The sequence below is a fragment of the Phaethon aethereus genome (assembly GCF_964289735.1).
Source record: "Phaethon aethereus genome assembly, chromosome: 13".
Lineage (NCBI taxonomy): Eukaryota > Metazoa > Chordata > Aves > Phaethontiformes > Phaethontidae > Phaethon > Phaethon aethereus.
The window spans coordinates 15,906,927-15,927,515 of NC_138589.1; the positions used below are offsets into that span (position 1 = coordinate 15,906,927).

The window sequence follows — 20,589 nt, forward strand, 5'->3', positions numbered from 1 at the left end:
TTTGAACGTCTGTCTCTGAAAGTGGCAGCAAACAGCTTCCTTACCCTGGGATGATAGTATCATAAAAAACATGAAAGGAAATGCTTTTGATAGTGGGATCTGTTGTGCTGCCATGCTGTAACCTTCCCCCGCGAGCTCCCGATCTCTTTTGCTTTGCATTGTGGTGAATTAGCCAGAAAAGGCTTCCTTTTCTTACTTTCTTCCTCATAACATACGACAGTGCAAAATGACACTTTTAAAGAAAGAACTGCCCCTTGAGTCTCAGTGTTCAAGTGATCCATAGTACCCTGTACTTCAGTGAGGTCAGCAAATAAAGAGGAAAAAAAGAAACATTCCTTTTTCAACATATATCCAACAATTACTGTACCTCAGACATTCCCTTAGAAAAAAATGTCTCTTCTGTCAGTGGTTTATGTGGCACCATGTCTTGCCTCAAAGCACAGTTAACTCTAGCGTCAATTGAAGACGAGAGTCCTGTCACTGAAGGGTTCAGATAACATGCTGCTATCAGTTCTTCTTCGTGCACGATTTACAACATTGCTTGCCGTAAAATTTGTGGTTACAGACACCATGCTGGGGTACCAGATGACACCAAGTGAAGAAATCCACACAAGAAGGATCATCTGAAGGAGAGAAAGCCAAGCAATATGGTAAGGCTGTGTTTTAGTAAGTCTACAAGTCAGGCAATAGTTCCACACACTTGTATGCGTTTGGTAATATTAAAAACACAATGGGTGACTTAAAGAGAAGGAACCGTGAACCAGCTTTCATCTCAAAAATACTAGTTTCTTGTGTAATTTGTGAAGAGATCAAATTTGTTAATTTGATAGAGATACAGATAATATAATAGAAGGGTCAGAGGCTAAAGGAATTTAAAAATTTAGAGCACATTTTGAAGTTCAGGAAAACAGGAAGAAGTTCTACTGTAGTGGATAAAAATGTCATCTGTGTTTTTTATCTCTGATTACAAATGTTGTTCTAATGGCAAGTACTTGTACAAGTGAGCCTGCTCCGAGTTTGATGCTGACAGCTTGTTGCCATCAACATCACATGGAGTTTACCTGCACCTCAAAGTAGTGTCATCTTTGAGTGTACGTGCATGTACACGCAAAATGCATGGAAACCAGAATGCATGGACCCTACGCTGTGCAGACGTGTGCACAAAGTGCTGTGCGTTGGCATTCCAGCACGTTCTAGAGGGACTTATTTCTCTATTTGACTATGCAGGGAGCTTAAGAAATGTCTCTTCTTAGACACTTTAGTTACGGGGCATGAATCGGGCTTTTAGGACTTCGACTATGCCATGTTGGTAAAATCTTAATTAACTACAATGGGAAAAAGAGAGAGGCTGACAATGCCCAGCTTTTAATTACAAACACAAATAAACCGTATTTTTCAATTAAGATTTTATTTCACTTAAATGTACAGATCATGTATACAGACAGCCCAGTTGCTTTAAAAATATCTCATAGCTGCTCCTTTCTACAGTTTTGTAGTGGATGCTTTATGTTTCTTTAAAAAAGCAGAGTGATGATTCATATGGATGATTTATAAACAAATTCGCCATGTCTGAGAGAGCAGTAAGACATTTAAATGAGGTTTAGCAAAATTTATAGCTAAGCTGAAATCTCCTGTGAGCATGGGAAAAGATTCCGTTCAACTCCAAGAACTACTGGTTACGTGGTCAATAAAAGGAATTTACAAGGAGGCAGTGAAGAAGAATCTAGCCTTCCTTGTCTATGTTCTTGGATCAGCTAAGTTGAGTCACAGAAGATAAATGCTCCCTCACATAGCACAGACAAGTTCTTCATATTCTGTGGGCCAGGAGTTGTCTCAGTCTCTCTATAGCAACTTCTTTTCATTAGTCACCACTCCTGCTTTTTTTGATTGCCTTTTATATGATGGCAAAGGTGACTTTGTATGCTTTTATCACCCTCAAATTTATTTGAATGAATAATAAAATAATTTCCTCATAATAATTTTTTTTAAAAGATGCCATTTTATTCCTCATTTTTTAAAAACATAAGCCTGTCTGTAAATGCTAATGTTATGTAAAGAAAATACTGTCCTTGAACAAACAGTTGTCCAGGAACTAGGAAGCTCAGTTCTGAACTGCAGCCTTCCCACTCCACCACATTGTCTTTCTATGCGTCATTGGGTGTGAGTAGGGATGAAACTGGGAGTTCAGCACCAGCTTTCACGTTACTTCACCTACTGTCCACCAGACAGAACTTGCCGCTGGGAGGACGCAAAGCAGACAACAGATTGAAAACATGTGCAGCACAAAGCGAGGAAGGCTGTTCTGATTAAGTCAGGAAGAAGCTCTCCTGCCATCGAAGGGTAAATTTTCAAAAATTACGAACTACTGTTTAAAAAAAATTGTAAGCACCGAGGAGGCAATGTTAATAAATCTTTGTCCCTTTTGAAGATAGGAGTGCAATGCTAACATTACAGAGGTATGGCTGAAAACTGTACTCTTGGGACCTAATCCAAAGATCATTGGAATGAACACAAAGACTCCCACAAACTTCAATGGATGTGGATCAGGCTGTCAGATTCTTGTTTCTATTTACTCAAGTATTTATATGTTGTTTAAATTTTCATTCATTTCAAGCAGTTTGATTTACTAGGAGTCATGGTGACCGTAACTGCATCTAACAGAGGGATGGAAATGACCCAGTTTGTATAGGAAAGAGTGTAAACTCTCCCTGAAACATTAATTTCTCGACTGTGATCACTGAGCTGGAGCTGCACGGCTGATAACAGAGACTGATTTGCTTCAATGTGATTCTAGCACAGCTGGTTCCCTCTCTTTTTGCTGGTTTAGACAGAAAGTTAGAGAGCAGTGAAGAGATAATTGATCTCTAGAGCCTGACGACCCAGTTATAATAAAGGGGAAAGGGTTCCTGCAGATGTGAGGAGAGAGAGAAACAGGCCAAGGCCAAAATTAATAACAGACAATACTCCAGACACGAAATATAGCAGAGGAAGGCAGGGGTGAAAGAGAAGTGTTTGCTCTATCGTGACAGAAAAGGATGTAATACAGAAACTCCAAAGTACAGCAGAACTTTTTAGGAAGTTTAATTAGCATTTGAAGTGTTGAGAACAGTTACTTATAAAAACCAGCAAAACTATTTACTTATCCCTTTTATATCTATATATCCTTGTTCGGATTCAGGTCCCCTGATACATCAGTTTGACACTCTGCACGTCTTGAGCTGATGCAGTAGAATGGTCTGTTAAGATATCACTGGGTTTTACACGCTTTCTGTGCACGCTGGATGCCAGCATCAGTACAGATGAGACGGGTGGGTGGCAAATGTCAGTTTACAAGACGCAGAGCCAGAGCTTGATCTTTGCTCCCAACTCTACAACCACCTTTCTCTTGCAATCTAGCCCAAGTTTTATAGAGGTTACTTTCAGCTCCCAGTTTTAAAATGGTAACAAGACATTTAATGCACAGTTATTTTGAAAGTTAATGTTTTTAAAGTGCTCTAGCATACCTTGGTAACTAGTGTTCTATGGGACAAACCTGGACCTCGGTGAGCTTTTTTCCCCACGGTTAAGGAGGAGTCACAAACTCTAACTAGCTTGCAAGCAAATATCTGGGATGGGGCTGATGCAACTCTCTCTTTCTGGGGTGGTTCTGAGAGAATTCCCCCATCCATTATTCGGAGTGACACAAAACCTCTTGCTGCTCCAGAATTGCAAAACACACTGAAGAGGTGGGGAGGGATACAGTAGACATACAAGTGGGGACAGAGCTTAATTTCATGTTCCCTGACTGGGTGTCATACACTGATCTGAAGCAGTAAGAGGACAAAGTACATTCTAGACAAAGCATTTTTGGACTCCCAGGGTATGTGTGCAATCTGAAGCTTGGGCAGACTTCAAAAGACTGAATTGCGAGGTCTTACTGCTTAGTTCAAAAGTTGCTATTTTTAATCATAAAACAGTTGCCAGCATAGAATGCTTCTATTTTATTCAACAAGATGGTATAAAGATGCAACTTGGAACCAAATGGCCTAACTTTTTGAAATATTTGTTTTTTAACATACCCTTGTTTTTAAAATCTCCTGTCTCAATTATACTCTCAAGTCTGCTCTAAGAGGGTTCACTCTGAGAAGAGAGAGGCTGTAGTATCAGAGAGTAACTGTAAAGCCAGAAAGTCTGGGGAAAAAATCATTTATGAAAGAACATGCCAAATAGTAATCTTCAGTGGGTGTATCTGGAAAAGGTGATTTTTGCTGGATATAGAGTTCTAAACAACCAACTCTGCTGCAGCATGTAGAACTGAGTTTTACCTCTTTTCACAGGGACTGGGCAGAAGTTAGTGTTGCAGGCTCTCAGGACTGCTGGTTTCTGGTGGGGCAAGCACCCTGGCGCTGGTCTTCCGTGGCGCAGGCACTGTACGCTCCGGGTTTGCACCCCTCCTCCGCATGTTACTGTACACTGTAGAGAAGAAAAAAGTAAAAGGCATCTTTCGTTATAGAGACCTTCTGGGAGCCCATGAAAGCCAAAGAGTAACTTTCAAGGGCTTTGGATGAGACTCTCAAAGAGAAAGAGAGGTCAGGATCAGATGTGTTGCTGTTCAGCAACCCCCATCAGGACAAACTTTTCAAAGATCTGTGTATCTGTTCTCCCTTCCAAAAGTTTGGTTATTTAAGGACTCAGCTGAAAATTTGGTTCGTTCCTTAGGCATCGAGACAGAAACTGAACATTTTAGAAAACCTGTTCCTGATTGTCTGCACTGATTTCTTTTGAACTCTGAGCCCCTGGGCCCAATCCTGCTGTCTGAACAGAGTTAAAACTCCCACTGGAACCATAATTATGGCAGTATCCAGGGAAAAACACTATGCGTTTGCAGGAAGATCTATGAAGTATTTTTAAATGAATAAGCCTTTTACTTGTACGTGTTTCATGAAAAGTTGTCTTTAAGATAAATGTGATCATTTTTATCTGATTACAATTGTCAGACATACATTGTTTCATGTAAATGTTATTAAATGAGTGTGTGTCTCATTGATATGTGACTCATAAAGTAGATAAGTTCCAGAAATACAGAAGCTTGTTTGCAAGAATGTAGAAACAAATACAGACTGATCCCATAATTAATCATAGTATTTAGGGAATTCCAGGCAATCTGTGCAGATGCTCAAATACATTATGCATATAGATATGTAATAGTTCAACCACAGTGCAGTTCAAAGAAGACTGAGAGGAAAGCGTTGGAAAATGAGCACGGAATGTAGTGCCTCTCGAGCATGAATAACATTTTTAGGTGACGGTCTTCAGTTTTAGGACAAAGAAATGAGCTGCACCAAAGTACATGATGGATGTGGACCAGCTGCTTCATGTTTCAGTGGCTGAGTGGTGTGACCTTCTTTAGGGAATGGCTACGTGCAGGAGACACCTGTGGACTGTTAGTACTGGAGATATCTCCTCCATACAATCATACTTTTGACTACAGCACAATGTAAGACTGGGGCTAGCTTTAATCTAGGTAGGTTGGCCTCACATTGCCCTGAAGTCTCAGCCGTGTGGCCTTCAGCATTTTCTGCCCACTGGGTGCTTGTGCCACTCCAGCTAGCGTCCATCCTGTGGCATATGATACCCCAGCTTTTCTATGTTTGCTGCTCTCTGAGCCCAGCACTGCAGCCTCTGCTTCTAATTACGGTGGGTGGATACACTGTCCAAGAGTGAGCAGTCACACTGCAGTTGGTTTGTTCTTTAACGCTGTGTAGTGAAAATCACTAGGGATGCTACTGGAGCTACTGTGTAGAGAAACTTGCTCCTTTTGTAAACTCCATAAAAGCCAATACAAGAAATAATAGTGCTGGCAGAAGAGTGCTAGCCAGGACAGGGAGAGAGAGGTGAGAAACTTTCCCATTCCTACCTGCTGCCAAGGTGAGGAATACCAGCCAGACACCATGTTATACAATGTTTGTGATGGACAGGCTCCGTTGTTACAAGCTCCTTCCAGGTTGGTGTTTGGTTTCTTGATGTTTCTACATCTTCTCTGAGGAAAGGTGATCAATTTCCCATGGATGCTTTTCTCACCACATTTTAGTTCTCGCTTTTGTACACCCAGGCCACAGGAGGCTGAGCACTGCAAAGGCAAAGTACACCTCTGAAATCTACAGAAACACGTTCAGATAAAGGAGAATGTGCTACGTGCAAGAGACCCCACCCACATTATGTGAGAGTACAAAAGCATTATATATAACTAAAACCTCAAAGACCATATTTGTAATGTGTAAACTGAAATATGAATCCAAGTCAGTGAAAGTCCTGAAAAGCAAAGACATCAGGGTACATCTAACTACATCTGGATGTAAAGAACTGTGTTTTTATAGTGGCTTGCCTACAACACCCGATTTTCAAATGACAGTTCAGCTTACTTTCCCCCACATGGTTTGTGTGTGTCCGTGAGTCAATGTTTCCAAGAGCAGCAAAGGCAGGCAGTGAGCCATGTAACTGCACCACTTTACCTCGCTCCAGGAAGAAATCACCCACTGGAGTCGGTCATTTTTGGGGCAGCGTCCTAGCACACAGGTCTGCTGGGATTCAGGTCTGTGGTCTTTGCTGCACATACTTTCAGGCAAGACTTTCACCTTGGGAGAACCGGTACTTTTGCAGTAGACATCCCGTTTCTTAACACCTCTCCCACAAGTCTTGGAGCACTGTGATGGAAAGAAATATTCAGTTGAACTAGAGGAAATGAAAATTGGCATTATTTGTATTTTACAGCAGAGCATAGAAACCACAGCTAATGTGTTGTGTAGCTGCCATTACAAGTAAACTTGAAATTCTATTGGTAAATAAGTAACAGTAACATCTGTATGTCACTTCTAAAACATTGTTCTAAGTGTTTTCTTAATGTAAGCTATGAACTTTTACAGCCCCCACGTAGGACAGATAAGTAATCTCTCTCTTCCGTAGATGAGGAAATCTGGACTTGTGAGCAAAATGCTCTTTTCCCTGGACAGCATAGTTGAAAGCTGCTCCTAACCTCCCATTGCAGAATCTCCCACGGCAAGATGTTCTCAGCTATTTGTTACTTTGTCCTCACCTTGGCCTAGAGGGATGAGATGGAGGCAGAGAAACTACCCAGGGATTCTATACATAACTCCTTCACCAAATGAATCTCACTACAAGACAGAATCTGATACAGACAATGGTTAAGAAGTTTGACCGTATTTTTATTGCCAAGATTATAACTGAAGGTTAGGACAAGTCACCGGTGAATAAATACACATTACTGAACCGTGGTTCAGTTGAAAAGACATTCGATAGTTTTCATTGCCTTAGCGTACAACAAAACACACAAATGAGCCATTTCTGATGAAACGAAGAAATAAATGGCCCTGAAATAATGCTGCCAGCTTTCTACCCTGTTCCATCTTCTTCTAATTGTTCTACTTCTCATTAATAATTAAGGGCACATTCCAAGGCAGAATCCTGCACTATGACTATCAATCACAAATGGTTTAAAAAGATTTCATGAAAGCAGAGTTGTACTGAGGATGCAATAGAAATATCTGCATACTGAAAATCTGTGGTTTTAGTCTTTCCCCAAACAAACTACTCATTTAAAATTACTCTGATTTGTGTAGAGAGGTTGGGTATTTTGCATTTTTTTCCTTTTAACTCCTTTGAGCCTGTGATATCACAGCTTTCAGCTAAATCTTCGAATCTTCACTACCTTGTTCAATAGGCCCATTCACGACATTTCTGCAGGACTTGTGGACTTATTTGAAAATCCCAACTTGAATTGTACACCTCCTAAACAGGAGGAAAATGGATTTTTTTTTCTTTTTAGTATTATTTATGTATTTATTTTAGAGGAAGGAATGTTTGAAAGCGCAAATGTGTTTGTTCTTTCTTTTAAAGTATCTAATCATCATACCTGATTTTTATAATCTGCCACACTAAGGTTTCTTTCACATACACTGGAAGAAAAAGTTTCTTTTTGAGTGTTAAAATTCTGTCACAGTGGACTATGGAGTAGTTTAGTTACTTGTCTGTCATAGTACATTGCAGGGCATTCCGCTGGAGAGGCAGTCTGTGCTTCTCAGCTAGGAATGCTTAGGTCGAGGTGTTCTTAAAGAGTAACAGTACTAAGAAGTGCATACAGAAGTAATAGAGTTTTCAGTAAATTTAAATCCACCTTGAATCTCACTAAATTAAGATGGAAAAATAAAATGTAGCCCCTTTTGATAGAAGTGCACTGTCAGCTCTCTCTTAAATCCCCGATTTCCCAGTACTTCAATTATCCTTACATTAACAGTTCATACCAGCAGCAACAGTAGCAAAAGAAAGAGCAGAGATGAGTTTTGTGTAAGCGTGTGCGTGTTTTTTCACTCAGGCTGGTTTAATGTCGGGCAGTTCGCAGGTTTGTGAAGCAGGGTGCGTACCACAGGAATCTGCCCAGGGGCCTGATGCCCCTCCTGGCGATTAACTGCAGCAGCACTCTACTTGCGGTAGAACAGTTACTCTAACAAAGGCAAAAGTACAGAAGTGATTAGTGAACATGTAAATCACAAATTTATCAACCACAATTCACATATGTGTGTGCATTAATATGCAACTCTAACCCCAAATGTTTCTTCATTCCTTGACTGCCTGTCATGCCTGAGAAAAGTTAATACTGCTGTGGGAAGTAATCTCAGAGGGGGGTTAATGGCTTTGAAGAATTCATAGAGCCTTAAGTTACAAAACCAGAAAAAATTATCCATCTGTTTGTATGTTCCAAAAAGGACACCACGTGTCCACTTCTGGCAAGCCCTCCTGTCCGAGCACTTAGGAAGGCTAGTTAAAATATATACGTAGTTTACATACTATCTTCATGAATAGAGCCACGTGCAAAATACTGATCTTCAATACTGTGCACTATTCTTCCTTCTGAGCAGAGTTTTTGGCGATATTTTCAGTATGCCAGCAGACAAAAATGTAAATTTTTCTCCAAATTACCTGAGACCATAGGCCAGGGCTCCATTCAGGTGGACAGTCCTGACTATTGCACATCTGCACCTGTGTAGGGGTGCTGACAGGACACAGGGAATGGGCCACTACCTCCTCTCTTTGGAAAGCCCTTTTCTGGACACACTGAATGAGACGACTTTGTTGCCCTCCTCCACAAGATTTGCTGCATGCGCCCCATTCACCTGTTGACCAGCTTAGAGGAGAAAATGTATGTTAGAAATAGAGTCCAATTAGCTTTATAAAATCAATACACGAGCCACCTATCAAATGTGGATTATTCAGGGATTTTGCTTAGCCCACTCTCCTGACGTACTGGTATCTGTTCAAGCAATCAAAAAGCTGTAGTTACATAATCTATCTTCAAAGCATGGAACATTTTGCTAGGGATGAAATGTAAGTCATACAACCAGAAAAACTAGTATTACCTACTTAACAGTTCTCATCTACCAGAACCAACTTGCCTACAAATCCGACCTGGAATCTGAGATTCCGCAGGGGCTGAGAGAGATGCTGCCCTTGAGGCTGGTAGAGTATCCAGAAGACCTAAGGGTCTGGCTGACAAATCACAATTCCTTTTTGACCACATTTATGCTTTTAATTGAAAAAAATCTCTCTAGAAAAGAAAAATTTTTAAAGAAACGGTAGGATGATCACTTTTGTCACTTTAGCTGCTGAAGAAACCTCCAAATAGACTAACAGACCCGAGGCCAAAGGAAGAAGCCAGATAGATGGAGAGAATTCTGGAAATGATAAGATTTGATCATTGGAAAGTTCTGCCCTTTGTTGTTACATTCTTTCCTTTTCACATCTCTCTCAAAAGACAGGGCGGAGAAAGAGGATTCACCTAAGCTGATACGAGGGAAAAGCTGGTATGGCAGGGAAAGAATGGGGCCAATTTAGCTGAGCATGCACCTCCCAAGGCATTTATGCACAGGTACACTCCAGTGGTATTTATGTCAAACCTTACTGGCCTCTATTCACAATAAAAAACTTGCTTGCTAAGCTTAGCAATCCTGTCGTTAGTGTCTGGAGGATTTCAATGACCTCCTTTGGCAGAAAGATGATGCAGAATCTAAATAAAACAGAGAAACTCTAACCAGCAAAAGCTGTTGGACAAATCCATACTCCAGTCACAGGCACACTTCAGTTACACATCATGTCGCTGAAGTTACACAAAGTCTGAAGAATTACTGCCAATTGCTTAGGGTAAGCTCAGTTTTGAAATGCCAGTAGCTGCTCAGTATATCTGTTACTGAAGCACTGAGTGGGTCCCCAGCCTTTGTGGAACGCTTTGGGAACGTACAACCAAGTGTCTTTGTCCTCGAAGGCTTACACCATGAGACCATAAATAACAACTAGGAAAACAGCAGTGAAGAAACAAAGGAAATCATGAATGACTAAATGATTACTCAAGTTGAGAACTCTTATCCAAAGGCCCAGTACTGAATTTAAATTGAAGATTTTCAAACAGCAGCTTTACAAATTTTTAATAATTTATGCCACAGAAAAGGTTCTTGTCTCAAATCCAACTGCTTGGCCTATCCTACTTCCATGGTTTCTCACAGCATCAGCCCTGTGACCACTGGAATAGCTGCTTACATACAGTTTTAATGACAAGAAAGCTTTTTTTCCCTTTTCTTACTGTGTGAAAGACGAACAGCATCCCATTTGTCTGTCTGTTCACATCTGCCTAAAAACAAAGCTAATTTTATGTTGTAAAAAATGTATAAAAAACCTATTTTGGAAAAATTCCTTTGAGAGTAGAAGAAATTCCAACTCTCAGTCTAGTAACTTCAGTAACTGCCAAAAGTAGTGGGAAATATAAAAAGCACTAATTTAAGGACAGAGAAATATTAATGTGAAAAGTCAGTAGTTATGTAATTCCAGAACACATCAGAAGTTTCCTTTTTGTCTAATTTATAAATATTTGGACTATTTCAAAACAAACTTCTGGAAAAAAGTTATCACTTTAATTCATTTTACAACTTTTAATGAGTTTGCCTTGACGTTTCTGACAAGTGATTGATAGAGCAACCGAAAGTTCATTTTAAGAGTTTATCCACCGTAACTGCCCAGAAAGTTCCCCTCTTCACAGGGGAGAGGGCAGTAAACCTACTTTAATGTCCTCTAGTAAACTGCCATTTTCCAAGATTATCTGGGCTGTGATCCAACAGTATCTTTCATTAGCTCAAATAACTTAATAATTATGACCAGATTTGTCAGCTCTGAAATCCAACAACAACAGTGTGCAGTACTGATGCCTTTCTGTGTTCTTACTGTTGGGACGGTAGTTTGTTCCTACTCAGACTTACTTGTCTTTGTTCTTATGCAGTAATTCTTCTTCACTGACCTTTATAAGTCTGGAGCCTCTTTCATGTCACAAAAAACTGACACGCTTGTATCTCGTCTATTATTCACCTCCTTCCCTTGCCTGTTGTGCCTACCATATTTCTTTTTGCTTTATTTGCCAGCTATGAAGCATTCGTTGTTTCCTTCATGGTATTTATTAATACTACATTTTTTGATGTTGGCAGTCTCAGTTTTATGGGAAATATTACATGCCGTGACTTTCTGGGCAGATTCCTCAGCAGAGATATTCTGGCATAGTTTCACTCAGCTGAATGGCAATCTGTTAAGTTAAGACATGGTCCTACATGTAGATCCTCCACACATTAATATATCCTAAGGATTTTAAAAATAATTAATGAGCGAGTTGAATTGTTTTTCCCTTAAAGGTGGCTTGGGGCTTTTACAGTTTTTCTTTTGGTACTCTTTAGGGTTCAAGTCATTAATTGTGTTTTAAAGTAGTAAATTAAGAATATCAGAGCAATTTCAGCATGAAAACATTGCACTGCGTGTCAAAATGGATATTCAGCATTTTCAGTGATAGGTATATCAGTGGATGTTCAAAGTACATTGGGATCTCTGTTTAACAGAAATGGAAATTTTGTGTGTGGTCAATTGAATATAATTTTCATGAAGTTTTATGGCATAACAATGCCACATCAAAATGAAGGTAAGCATAAAGAGCTTAAAAAGTCTCTTGGGAACATCATAGACACTACATTTCTGTGTAGATGATACTGAGTTTGTTGGATAAAAATAGTTCTGGCAGCACATAAGTCGCATATGAACAGATTGTCTTTGGCTACACAGATTATTTAAAATTAGTATTGAGAAAATCATGTGGCTAAACGCAATCTAAAGAAACTGCTGAAGCAGGAACATGGGGCTCTCATGTCACATGTTGCCATTATTTAAACCTTATCTCTACTGTTTTGTGGTCATAGTGTATAATTTGCCATTTGAATTTTGTGTATTCTGCTGTAATCTTTAAATTTTGCAGGAAATTCCAAACTATTACTGGACTATTTTTCAGTATGTTCAACATATTGCAGACTATGGATTTTTAAGTGAAAACAAAGCCACTGCAGAACATAAACATCTTTTTGCTTTGCCCCATCATCCTCTTCTGGACTGAGGGAGATGGGGAATGCTTCTTATTAAACTTCATTAAATGTGTTATTTTATGAATTATGGGAGCGGGCTTAGCCAATTGCTTTTACCAGCCGTTGCTTTTATCTCTGCAGAGTAAAACCAGCAGATGACACCAGGTCTAGAGCTTTCCTCCATTACCTCTGCCTTCTGCTGCCTGTGCGCTTCAGTGCATCTTCAACTGTCTTTATTTCCCACTGAAACACTCTTAATTTTTTCAACACATCACTTCAAAAAATCTCCTGTTCTGGCAGTCAAAGTGTCTCATCCAACATGGTACAGCTTTTCTGATCTTTAGTATAAAACTAAAATAATGCTAAGGTTGCAAAGTCAGGAATCCAAAAGTGAAAAAAACAGCAGAAGAAAGATGGCCAATGCATCCTTAAATCTACCCGTTTCTATTCTAAGCCACATAACACTGTGTTTAATTATATGAGCGCGCAACTTTTTTTTTTCCAAAGGGTCCCTACCACAGCTACTATAAATCAGTGTAACTCCCTTGTTTTTAAAGGAGCTCTATTGATTTAGACCAGCTGGATTCTAAATGCTTATCTATATGTCAATGTCTTCCTTTGCATCTCACCTTTGTTATGTCCTCTAGAAAATAAGATTGTTCACATAGGCAGTGTCTTCATATTTATTTCTGTGAGCACCAGGAGCATTGCTGACAATTTATTTGGTTTAGATAGTCCTCTTCTTGGTATCATAATACTCTGTGGTACATTTTGTCCCAAAAATCACTAATTACACTTCACAAGATCCTTTTAACCTAATCTAACATGTGGAATCTGAGTCATGGGGCCAAGCTTCCACACGGGGAGTAGCAGTTTACTCAGGAAACAGTCTTATTGATTCAAGGTGAGTAAAGGTGGCATAACAGGCCTCTAAGTAACTTAGATTTACTCAATGTCACATAGCTAACCCCAGCATGGTGACAGAGCTGGAAGCAATCCTCAGGAGGTCTTTGCTTAGCAACATTAGAAATACCGCCTCTATTATTATCATTGGGCAGAAGCCTACACAACTCACGGTTTTAAACAATTACTGCTTTACGTTATAGAATAAAAGTGGGTTCATCTAGCAGGCTATACAATTCTGTGTGCCTGTCGGAGAGGACTTCTCTCACAGCAAGCTCAGTCATAAGGCACAGCAAAAAGGTACAAAAATAAAGAGAACTTACTATGCTGGGCAGGGATTAGTATTGCATAGTTTTGTTTCAGTTAAAGACTTTGTCCTTGGGCCACAAAAGGAGGAATTAACTCGTGTACGATGATCTTCTAAACAAACTGCTTTTGCTGTAATGTGTCCTATGGAAATATTAGAAAAAAATACAGTGAGATAAACGTTTACTCAAACTATAAGAGAAAAAGTAGTATGGAGGAATTTTAACTAAACAAGTCCAAGCGTATCCTTGGTACAGTTCCGTTGGCTGAACTAAATAAGATAGGATGTCATTTGGCAACATGTTTTTAATGCTAATTCCCTTTTCTGTAACACAGGTACTATTGAAGTCAGATGAAACGTTTTAGTTATAAACAGCGTTTCTGCAGAATCTTTCCCAGCAAAAATTAGTAATTCTTCAAATCCTAATTCCCTGCAGAAACTAGCAGTGCTTGCTTAGCACGTTCCTCATGCACTTGCAAACCAAAATGAAAGATTTTGCAACTTTTTACAGTATTTCTTTACAGACTTCAGAATTCTGCAGGTTCCTGTACCTAAACTCTTATCTAGTGTCAACATCAGGACAGATTACAGAGAAGACTACAAATGCCTTACGAGATGAAGTGATTTTATAGATTTATCTTTTAATTGAGATGTATCATTCACCTCACAGATGGTTCACTAGGCACAGCAAGTCAAATTTGGAAACATGGTTGTTTCCATCATTTTTATAACCACGCTACAACCTTCATTTGTTTTAAAGGGAAGCAAGAAAAATACAGTTTCATATTTCACGTCTGCAGTGCTCCTGGTGGGTCTTTCTTCCATGAACAGTTTACTGAGATGCTGTGAAGTCTGACAACAGACTAGCAAGATATTACTGAATTTCACCTAGACTTGTTTGCCAATACAGGAGCATAACATGGCATTTCCTTGGTTACAGAGTCTTCCTTATTCTTTGGTATTAAAGACAACTGCATCATCTAGTCTTATTTATATCACCCACTTCGAGTTTAAAGGCCACTAAAATTTTAATTCTCAGTCCTTTTTACAGGACTTCCCACATGCCAGTCTTCGGCTTTCATTACATCCCAGAATTACTTTCATGGAAGGAACATCCAGGATTTAGAAAAACAAGTAGATGGTCTGCAAAAAGCAAATACCTAGAGGAATATGGTAATAAGAAATCCTTAGCTTATATAGCATTTCGGACTCTGACCTGGCAGAACTCAAATATTTCTAATTAAACAGAGAGAAGATCAGGATGCAACTGTCAGTAAAGGTCTTGATAATATTTTAGTCTTTATTTACTCTCTACAGGTAAGATAAGATAAATTTTACTCATTATTTGGTATCTCTCTATGTTCCCAAATTACAACAACATCAAAGCACATATTTAATTCCCACATTACTTCAACAGCAAGATATCATATGCATACAGAATGACCTAAAGAAAAAAGACCAAGTCACTCTAAGTGATGTGAATTGAGACTGGCATGAAGGGGTTTTTTTACTATAAAGCAAGTGTTGTAAGTAGTCAGATAAAAAAATAAGGACCAGGTGTTCAGTGTAACCCCCTGTATGTTTTGATACACATGTTCGCACAGTTAAAGGCAGCTGAAATATTTGAGATGCTTTTAAGAAATGAAAAAGAGGAGGATTGGCAATTGGAAAGTTACCTACCACCACCACAAGTAGCTGAGCACTCTGACTGCACCGTCACCCAGGAGTAGCTATGTTTTTTGACAGATGTCTTGTTTTCGTTGTTGGTTTTGGAAAATGTATATTCCCAAGCAATCCCAGGATTTTTGCCTTGTAACAGGATCTATAGAGGGGTATTTGGAGTTTGTTTAAAAGAAAAAAGGGCAGGGGTTAAAAAAAAAAAAAGAAAAGGATTCTGTCATTCTGAAGGAAGATGAACTAAACATGATACACACATAATATATTTATACACACCATGTTTGTGAAAGAATTTTCAGGAGACCTAATTTTTCAATAAACTAAATCCATCAAAGTAATTCCCAAAGAGCAAAGCATTTGCCGGGATTAACACCTGCAGAGCATCTTTCTAAATATAGATATATATATCTAGAGAGAGAGAGAGAGATCAGAAGAGTGCAGAAAGACATGGTTCAGCGTAACACTCCTTTAAACCAGAAGACATCTGACTGGTGAAGTGGAAATGCCTTCAGCAGATGTGAACTATCATCCAAAGACTTCTGGCAATGCAGTATTAGTCGCTGCCCCTGCCCTCAGCGCTCTGCTCCTCCAAGTGGCCCTTAACAAGTGGATCCCGGCGTTCACTGGGGCCACTGGCAGGTGCTGGAGTTTGCCTGTGGCAGTGCAGTGGTGGATTAAGGATTTGGGGGTGAGGGAAAGTTCCTGTCTTTTAGGAAGCAAAGCCCAGGCTAGCTGATCCTTCCACAACGCCTTCAATGAATGAAGAAGCTTTTGCCCATTAAGTAAGCAGGACTCAAATGCTTTATAGAACGAAGCTTGAGCAAAGCAGTACTGCAGCTGTGTGGGGACTGGGAGTAGAGGTGGTTAGAGATGGCTTCCTCAGTTCTTGAGGCTGAGGGTATAAAATAGATACTGGGTGGGTTTTTTTCCTGTAAAAAATGTTTTTTCTGTGCAGACTGGTGATAAATTTTGTTTGGAAGACCCTCGGTATTTTTCTCATGATGATTGAAGCTGATAAAGCCTCAGTCTTAGGAGAGGACCTGTCCCTGGGTGTCTACAAGGGAAAAAGGATTGGAAAAATCTTTTATTCATTATTTTAGCATAATGTGTTAGAAAATTTATAGAAAGTGTGATTACTGACTGTAATAACAATCTTTGTCATTTAACTCGGAGAGCCTTTGTCTCGGGGGTGTACTATTTTAGTGGTAAATTATATTGCCGTTCTCATGTAGGCAACTTTCTGAAATCCACTGTATTCATTTCAAGTCTGAATTATAATCAATGCAAGATGCATGAATATCTGACACATACCTAAATTTGGGAAGAAATTTCTATTTAACAACATTTATTTTAGAAACTATTTTTGGCAGCAAAGTGCATTTATATCCATACTTCACAGAAAAAGTGCAAGCGTTTACAGTTACAGAGCTCTACTAAGTTTTAATACTTCACCAATATGGATCTGGTCGTAGTAATATAAAGAGCAGGTGTAGTTAACCTCGGTTCCTAAATACGCGTTTTGATAAGCACTAGCATTTCAAGTAGTTCCAGTCTATGTTAATGATTACCATTCAAAGTATTAATAAAATACCACTTAAGTTCACATGATGTCTAACCTGAGTGCTTAAGCAGTCCGTGTAGGTAGAACCAATCTCTCTATAGACTGGTTTCATAAAATAGCAACAAACTTGCATTTATGTTGTTCAAGACCAAGAAATAATAACATTTTGAAATGTATCCAAGGGTTTTAAAGTATTCTGAAAATGTACCTATTGGAAAACAGAAATTACCCATGGCAGTGAAAATTCAGACCAAATTTACATGACCTCCAGCTCAATAATGTTGAACGCATGAAGGATCTGGACTGCATCCTGTTTACTTTTCTAGAAGAAAGAAAAACGGATGCTATATTTTCCATTCTTAGTAGCCAAAGATTTCATTTCAGTCAGTGAACCTTAATAATGATCCAAACTGAGAATATAGGAATTAGAACTGTAAAAGGCAAAATACTTCCAAAAGAATTGGAGAGTACATGCCTTCTCATTGGAAGATTCAGATTAGAAGATCCTCCAAGCACAGGTCAATTAAAGTATTTCATATGAAAGTTTTCCTCTCACCTGTCCAAGCTTAGAATACCTGTGAGATGATGGAAGAAGTAGATCTGAGAGTGATTACTGACCTCTCTATTTTTACTGAATATTTGTGATACAAATAATATTACTGTATCTGCTCTAGGAGTAAGTCAGTCATGTATGTGACATATATGTATCACAACTATTTTACAAGAACAGGATTAAAATCAACCCCTCTGAAACTAGAAAACATTAGAATTGAGACTGCTGTGCAACTTCACGCTGCCCTGCACAGATGCACTCTGGATCTCATACTGACTTTCCAAAAAGCCTCTACCGCGCTCTCTGCTCACAGCACACCGTGCTCACTGATGAGCATATTACAAACTTTCCATGTTTTACTTTATGCTTATGCATCAGTGTGTGGTTCTGTGCCCTGCTGCTATTCTCTACGCAAGCTGTTATCAGTGTCGCTTTTTTCCTTGGCTATTCATCACTATCTGATGTAAATGTTTTATAAGATTTAATAGCCCCTTCAGATGAAGGAAAACGTCTCTTCTGTATAAATGGTGGTTTTTAGAAACCTGTCCAATTGCTGACAGCAGAAAGTCCAACTGTGTTAAAACAGCTGTTCCACAGTCACTTTGAGTCTTGAACCTCAAGTCCGTGGGTATTAGAGTTTCTAGAAAAAAAGGGTTGCAATAACATGCGTTCGTTCTACTGTCCTTCTCTTAAGGACAAATTGAGACAAATATCTAACGTGTAAAGTTTCAGAACATGTGCTTCAGAAAAAAATACAGTGCGTTAACCGTAATAAGAATTGATCCCTGGAAAATTATTCTTTAATTAAACCAATTGCTTTCCTAGTTCTTCTTACAGACCAGACCTCAAAATGCTTTAATTATTTGCATTTACTCCTTGGAAGGTCCTACGAGTCCAAGGTACTAGCACAGATCTCAGCATCTTAGGGAGCCAGAAACAATCTGAGAGAGTAGCTTTATTTTCTTCTTGTGTTAGAAAAGACCTGGGTAATGTATGAACAGTCAAAGTCAGATTTCCTTTTTCACGGTCCTGTGGGGATACACTTTCTCCCATTTCAGTAGGTGCTCTGTGTTCCTTCAAGTGCAGGGGCTGAAATTCTATCTGGCCATTTAGTAAGTCATGTCAAAAGAGGAGGAGGTTTTGTCCATACCTCAAGACTTTGTGTAAGGGTTAGCCCTCGTCTGTTGGATCCTGACAACTATCATAAACCTGTGCTTTTTCAGCGGAAAAAAAAAACAGTAAAGCTTATAACTTTTCTAATATCTTGAAGTAATAGACTGAACACTTGAAAGTGCTCTTTACTTTGTCATAGTAGAGGCAAGAAACAGAACAAATGCATCCTGAACAATAGAATTCAGAGGGAGGATGAGAAGATAAAAGTGGCAACCAGTTTTACTCCTGTTAGAGCAGTATTCTCCTGGTGCTTCAACAGAGTGAAGGGAATGAAGGGCAAATGATCTTGGACAAGTTAGAACAAGACACGTTAGTATCTATCACTTCAGAGAACAACCACACGATGATGTAAGAAACTCGCAACCTCCAGCTGAGCGAGTGCCTGTGGGGTAAATCCTGCACCCCAGGCAAGCTGGGCCATACACAGTTTAAGACACCGGGCTACACCCCCTTCTTGCACGCGGCAAAGTAGACGCAATTATAACAGGCAGATTCCTCTCCACTTCCCAGCCGGCAGCCGAAGCTAGAGCCCCTTCCCACCCAGCAGACTACAAGCGGCAATGTTTACACGGCGAGAGCTGCATCACAGTCGGGTCTCTCTCCTGCTGTTATCATCCTAGCTATGTAGAAAAAGGGCAAAATCAAACTCTGGAAAAATATTGGAGACAAAATATTGCAGGGCACAAAACCACATACATTAAAGTCCCTGGCACTCATCTGAAAAATAGTATACAATGTCTAATGTTCAACCAAGTTTTCATCAGGAATGCAGTACTATTGCAAAGTTGCAATTTTGCCAAAGTAATGAGCATATATAACATTTTCTATCATATTTTCAAATATTCATTATAAAGCCCTTCCTTAACAACCCAATAACTGAAGTCTGCATATACAGCCAAGTTATCAGACCTACAAATTTGGAAAGACCTCCAGTGCTAGTCTACTTAACTGGATGAATTCCAGCAACTTTTCAGCCAACTGGCATTTGCTCCCAAATTTACAGCTGGCAAACAACCTCTTTAAACATTTCCAGTTCCTCAATAGAACTGTTTAATGTCTACCTTTAACACACCAACCACCTGACTTCAGACACAACACTCAGCAGCTCTGACCGCAGGGCGCAGAGTTATAAAATTTACAGCTTCTTGAGTTCGAAAACCACAGACTCTGTGGCTGGAATCTGCCAGATCTATTCTGAAGAAAAAGAACCGTGGCTTTCGCTTAGGGCACAAAATGTTAAAACAATGGATAAATTGAATTCTTCTGAGTAAAGAACCTTTTCCTTTTGCTGCTAATTTTGATTTCAAAGCTAAACCAATAAATTTTCTAAACTAGCTGTGCATCTGTGCTCCTTTGTTTGAGTTTGGTTTTTTTTTTCCCATGGCTATCCTAGGTTTCCAATACAATACTCCATTTTGCAGGTCAAATTTTTAAAGAGCCTATGAACATCTCTTTGTTATGATTGACTCTCTGCTTTTCAAGTGTATTTTACTCTAAGATGTATATGTGAAATTACTTGCAACAAACGAAATTAAAAGAGATTAATTTAAACAAGATAAACTCCTCTTTTTTTCCATAATTTTCTGTCCAATGTATAGGAAGGCATACTAATTGCTGGCATGTAACAAGTTGAAAAAATTACTCATTATCTCTGTGAAAGACTAATCAACATTGACAACTCACTTCGAGAGTGAAGCTGAGCATAGAGAAAAGGCCAGGTAAAGGAATAGCTACTGTTTACCCATATGTGCTTCATGTATTTTCATCTTCACTCATTCTGCATGTGCATCATTTACAAAATGGGCATGAGCCCAAACTTTGAATCCCAGCATACTTGGTAGCTTTGATCTGAGTCTTCAAATTGCATCTACGTTTCCTGGGTCACTCCCATGTTTTGTAAGTCTCTGAAAATTTCTTTAGATGGATTTAAGAGAGTTAAGCTCTCTGCAGTGAGCCATCGATTATGCAGGTAAGGGCAGGT

The 20,589-nt window shown here is 39.3% G+C and overlaps 1 protein-coding gene across 2 annotated transcripts in view; it reads right to left on the bottom strand.

Moving 5' to 3' along the window:
• Nucleotides 1-507: 507 nt before the first annotated feature.
• Nucleotides 508-20,589, bottom strand: part of ADAMTS18 (ADAM metallopeptidase with thrombospondin type 1 motif 18) — a gene marked incomplete at its 3' end in the record, with an annotated part of 76,517 nt that continues 56,435 nt past the window's right edge. For both annotated transcript variants that reach the window (XM_082005830.1, XM_082005829.1), the window contains exons 17-23: nt 15,325-15,466; nt 13,661-13,787; nt 8,974-9,178; nt 6,492-6,683; nt 5,897-6,109; nt 4,305-4,452; nt 508-623 (exon numbers count right to left, since the gene is read on the bottom strand). In XM_082005830.1, the coding sequence (XP_081861956.1) occupies nt 508-623; nt 4,305-4,452; nt 5,897-6,109; nt 6,492-6,683; nt 8,974-9,178; nt 13,661-13,787; nt 15,325-15,466 (1,143 nt within the window). The remainder of the gene's footprint in view (nt 624-4,304; nt 4,453-5,896; nt 6,110-6,491; nt 6,684-8,973; nt 9,179-13,660; nt 13,788-15,324; nt 15,467-20,589) is intronic.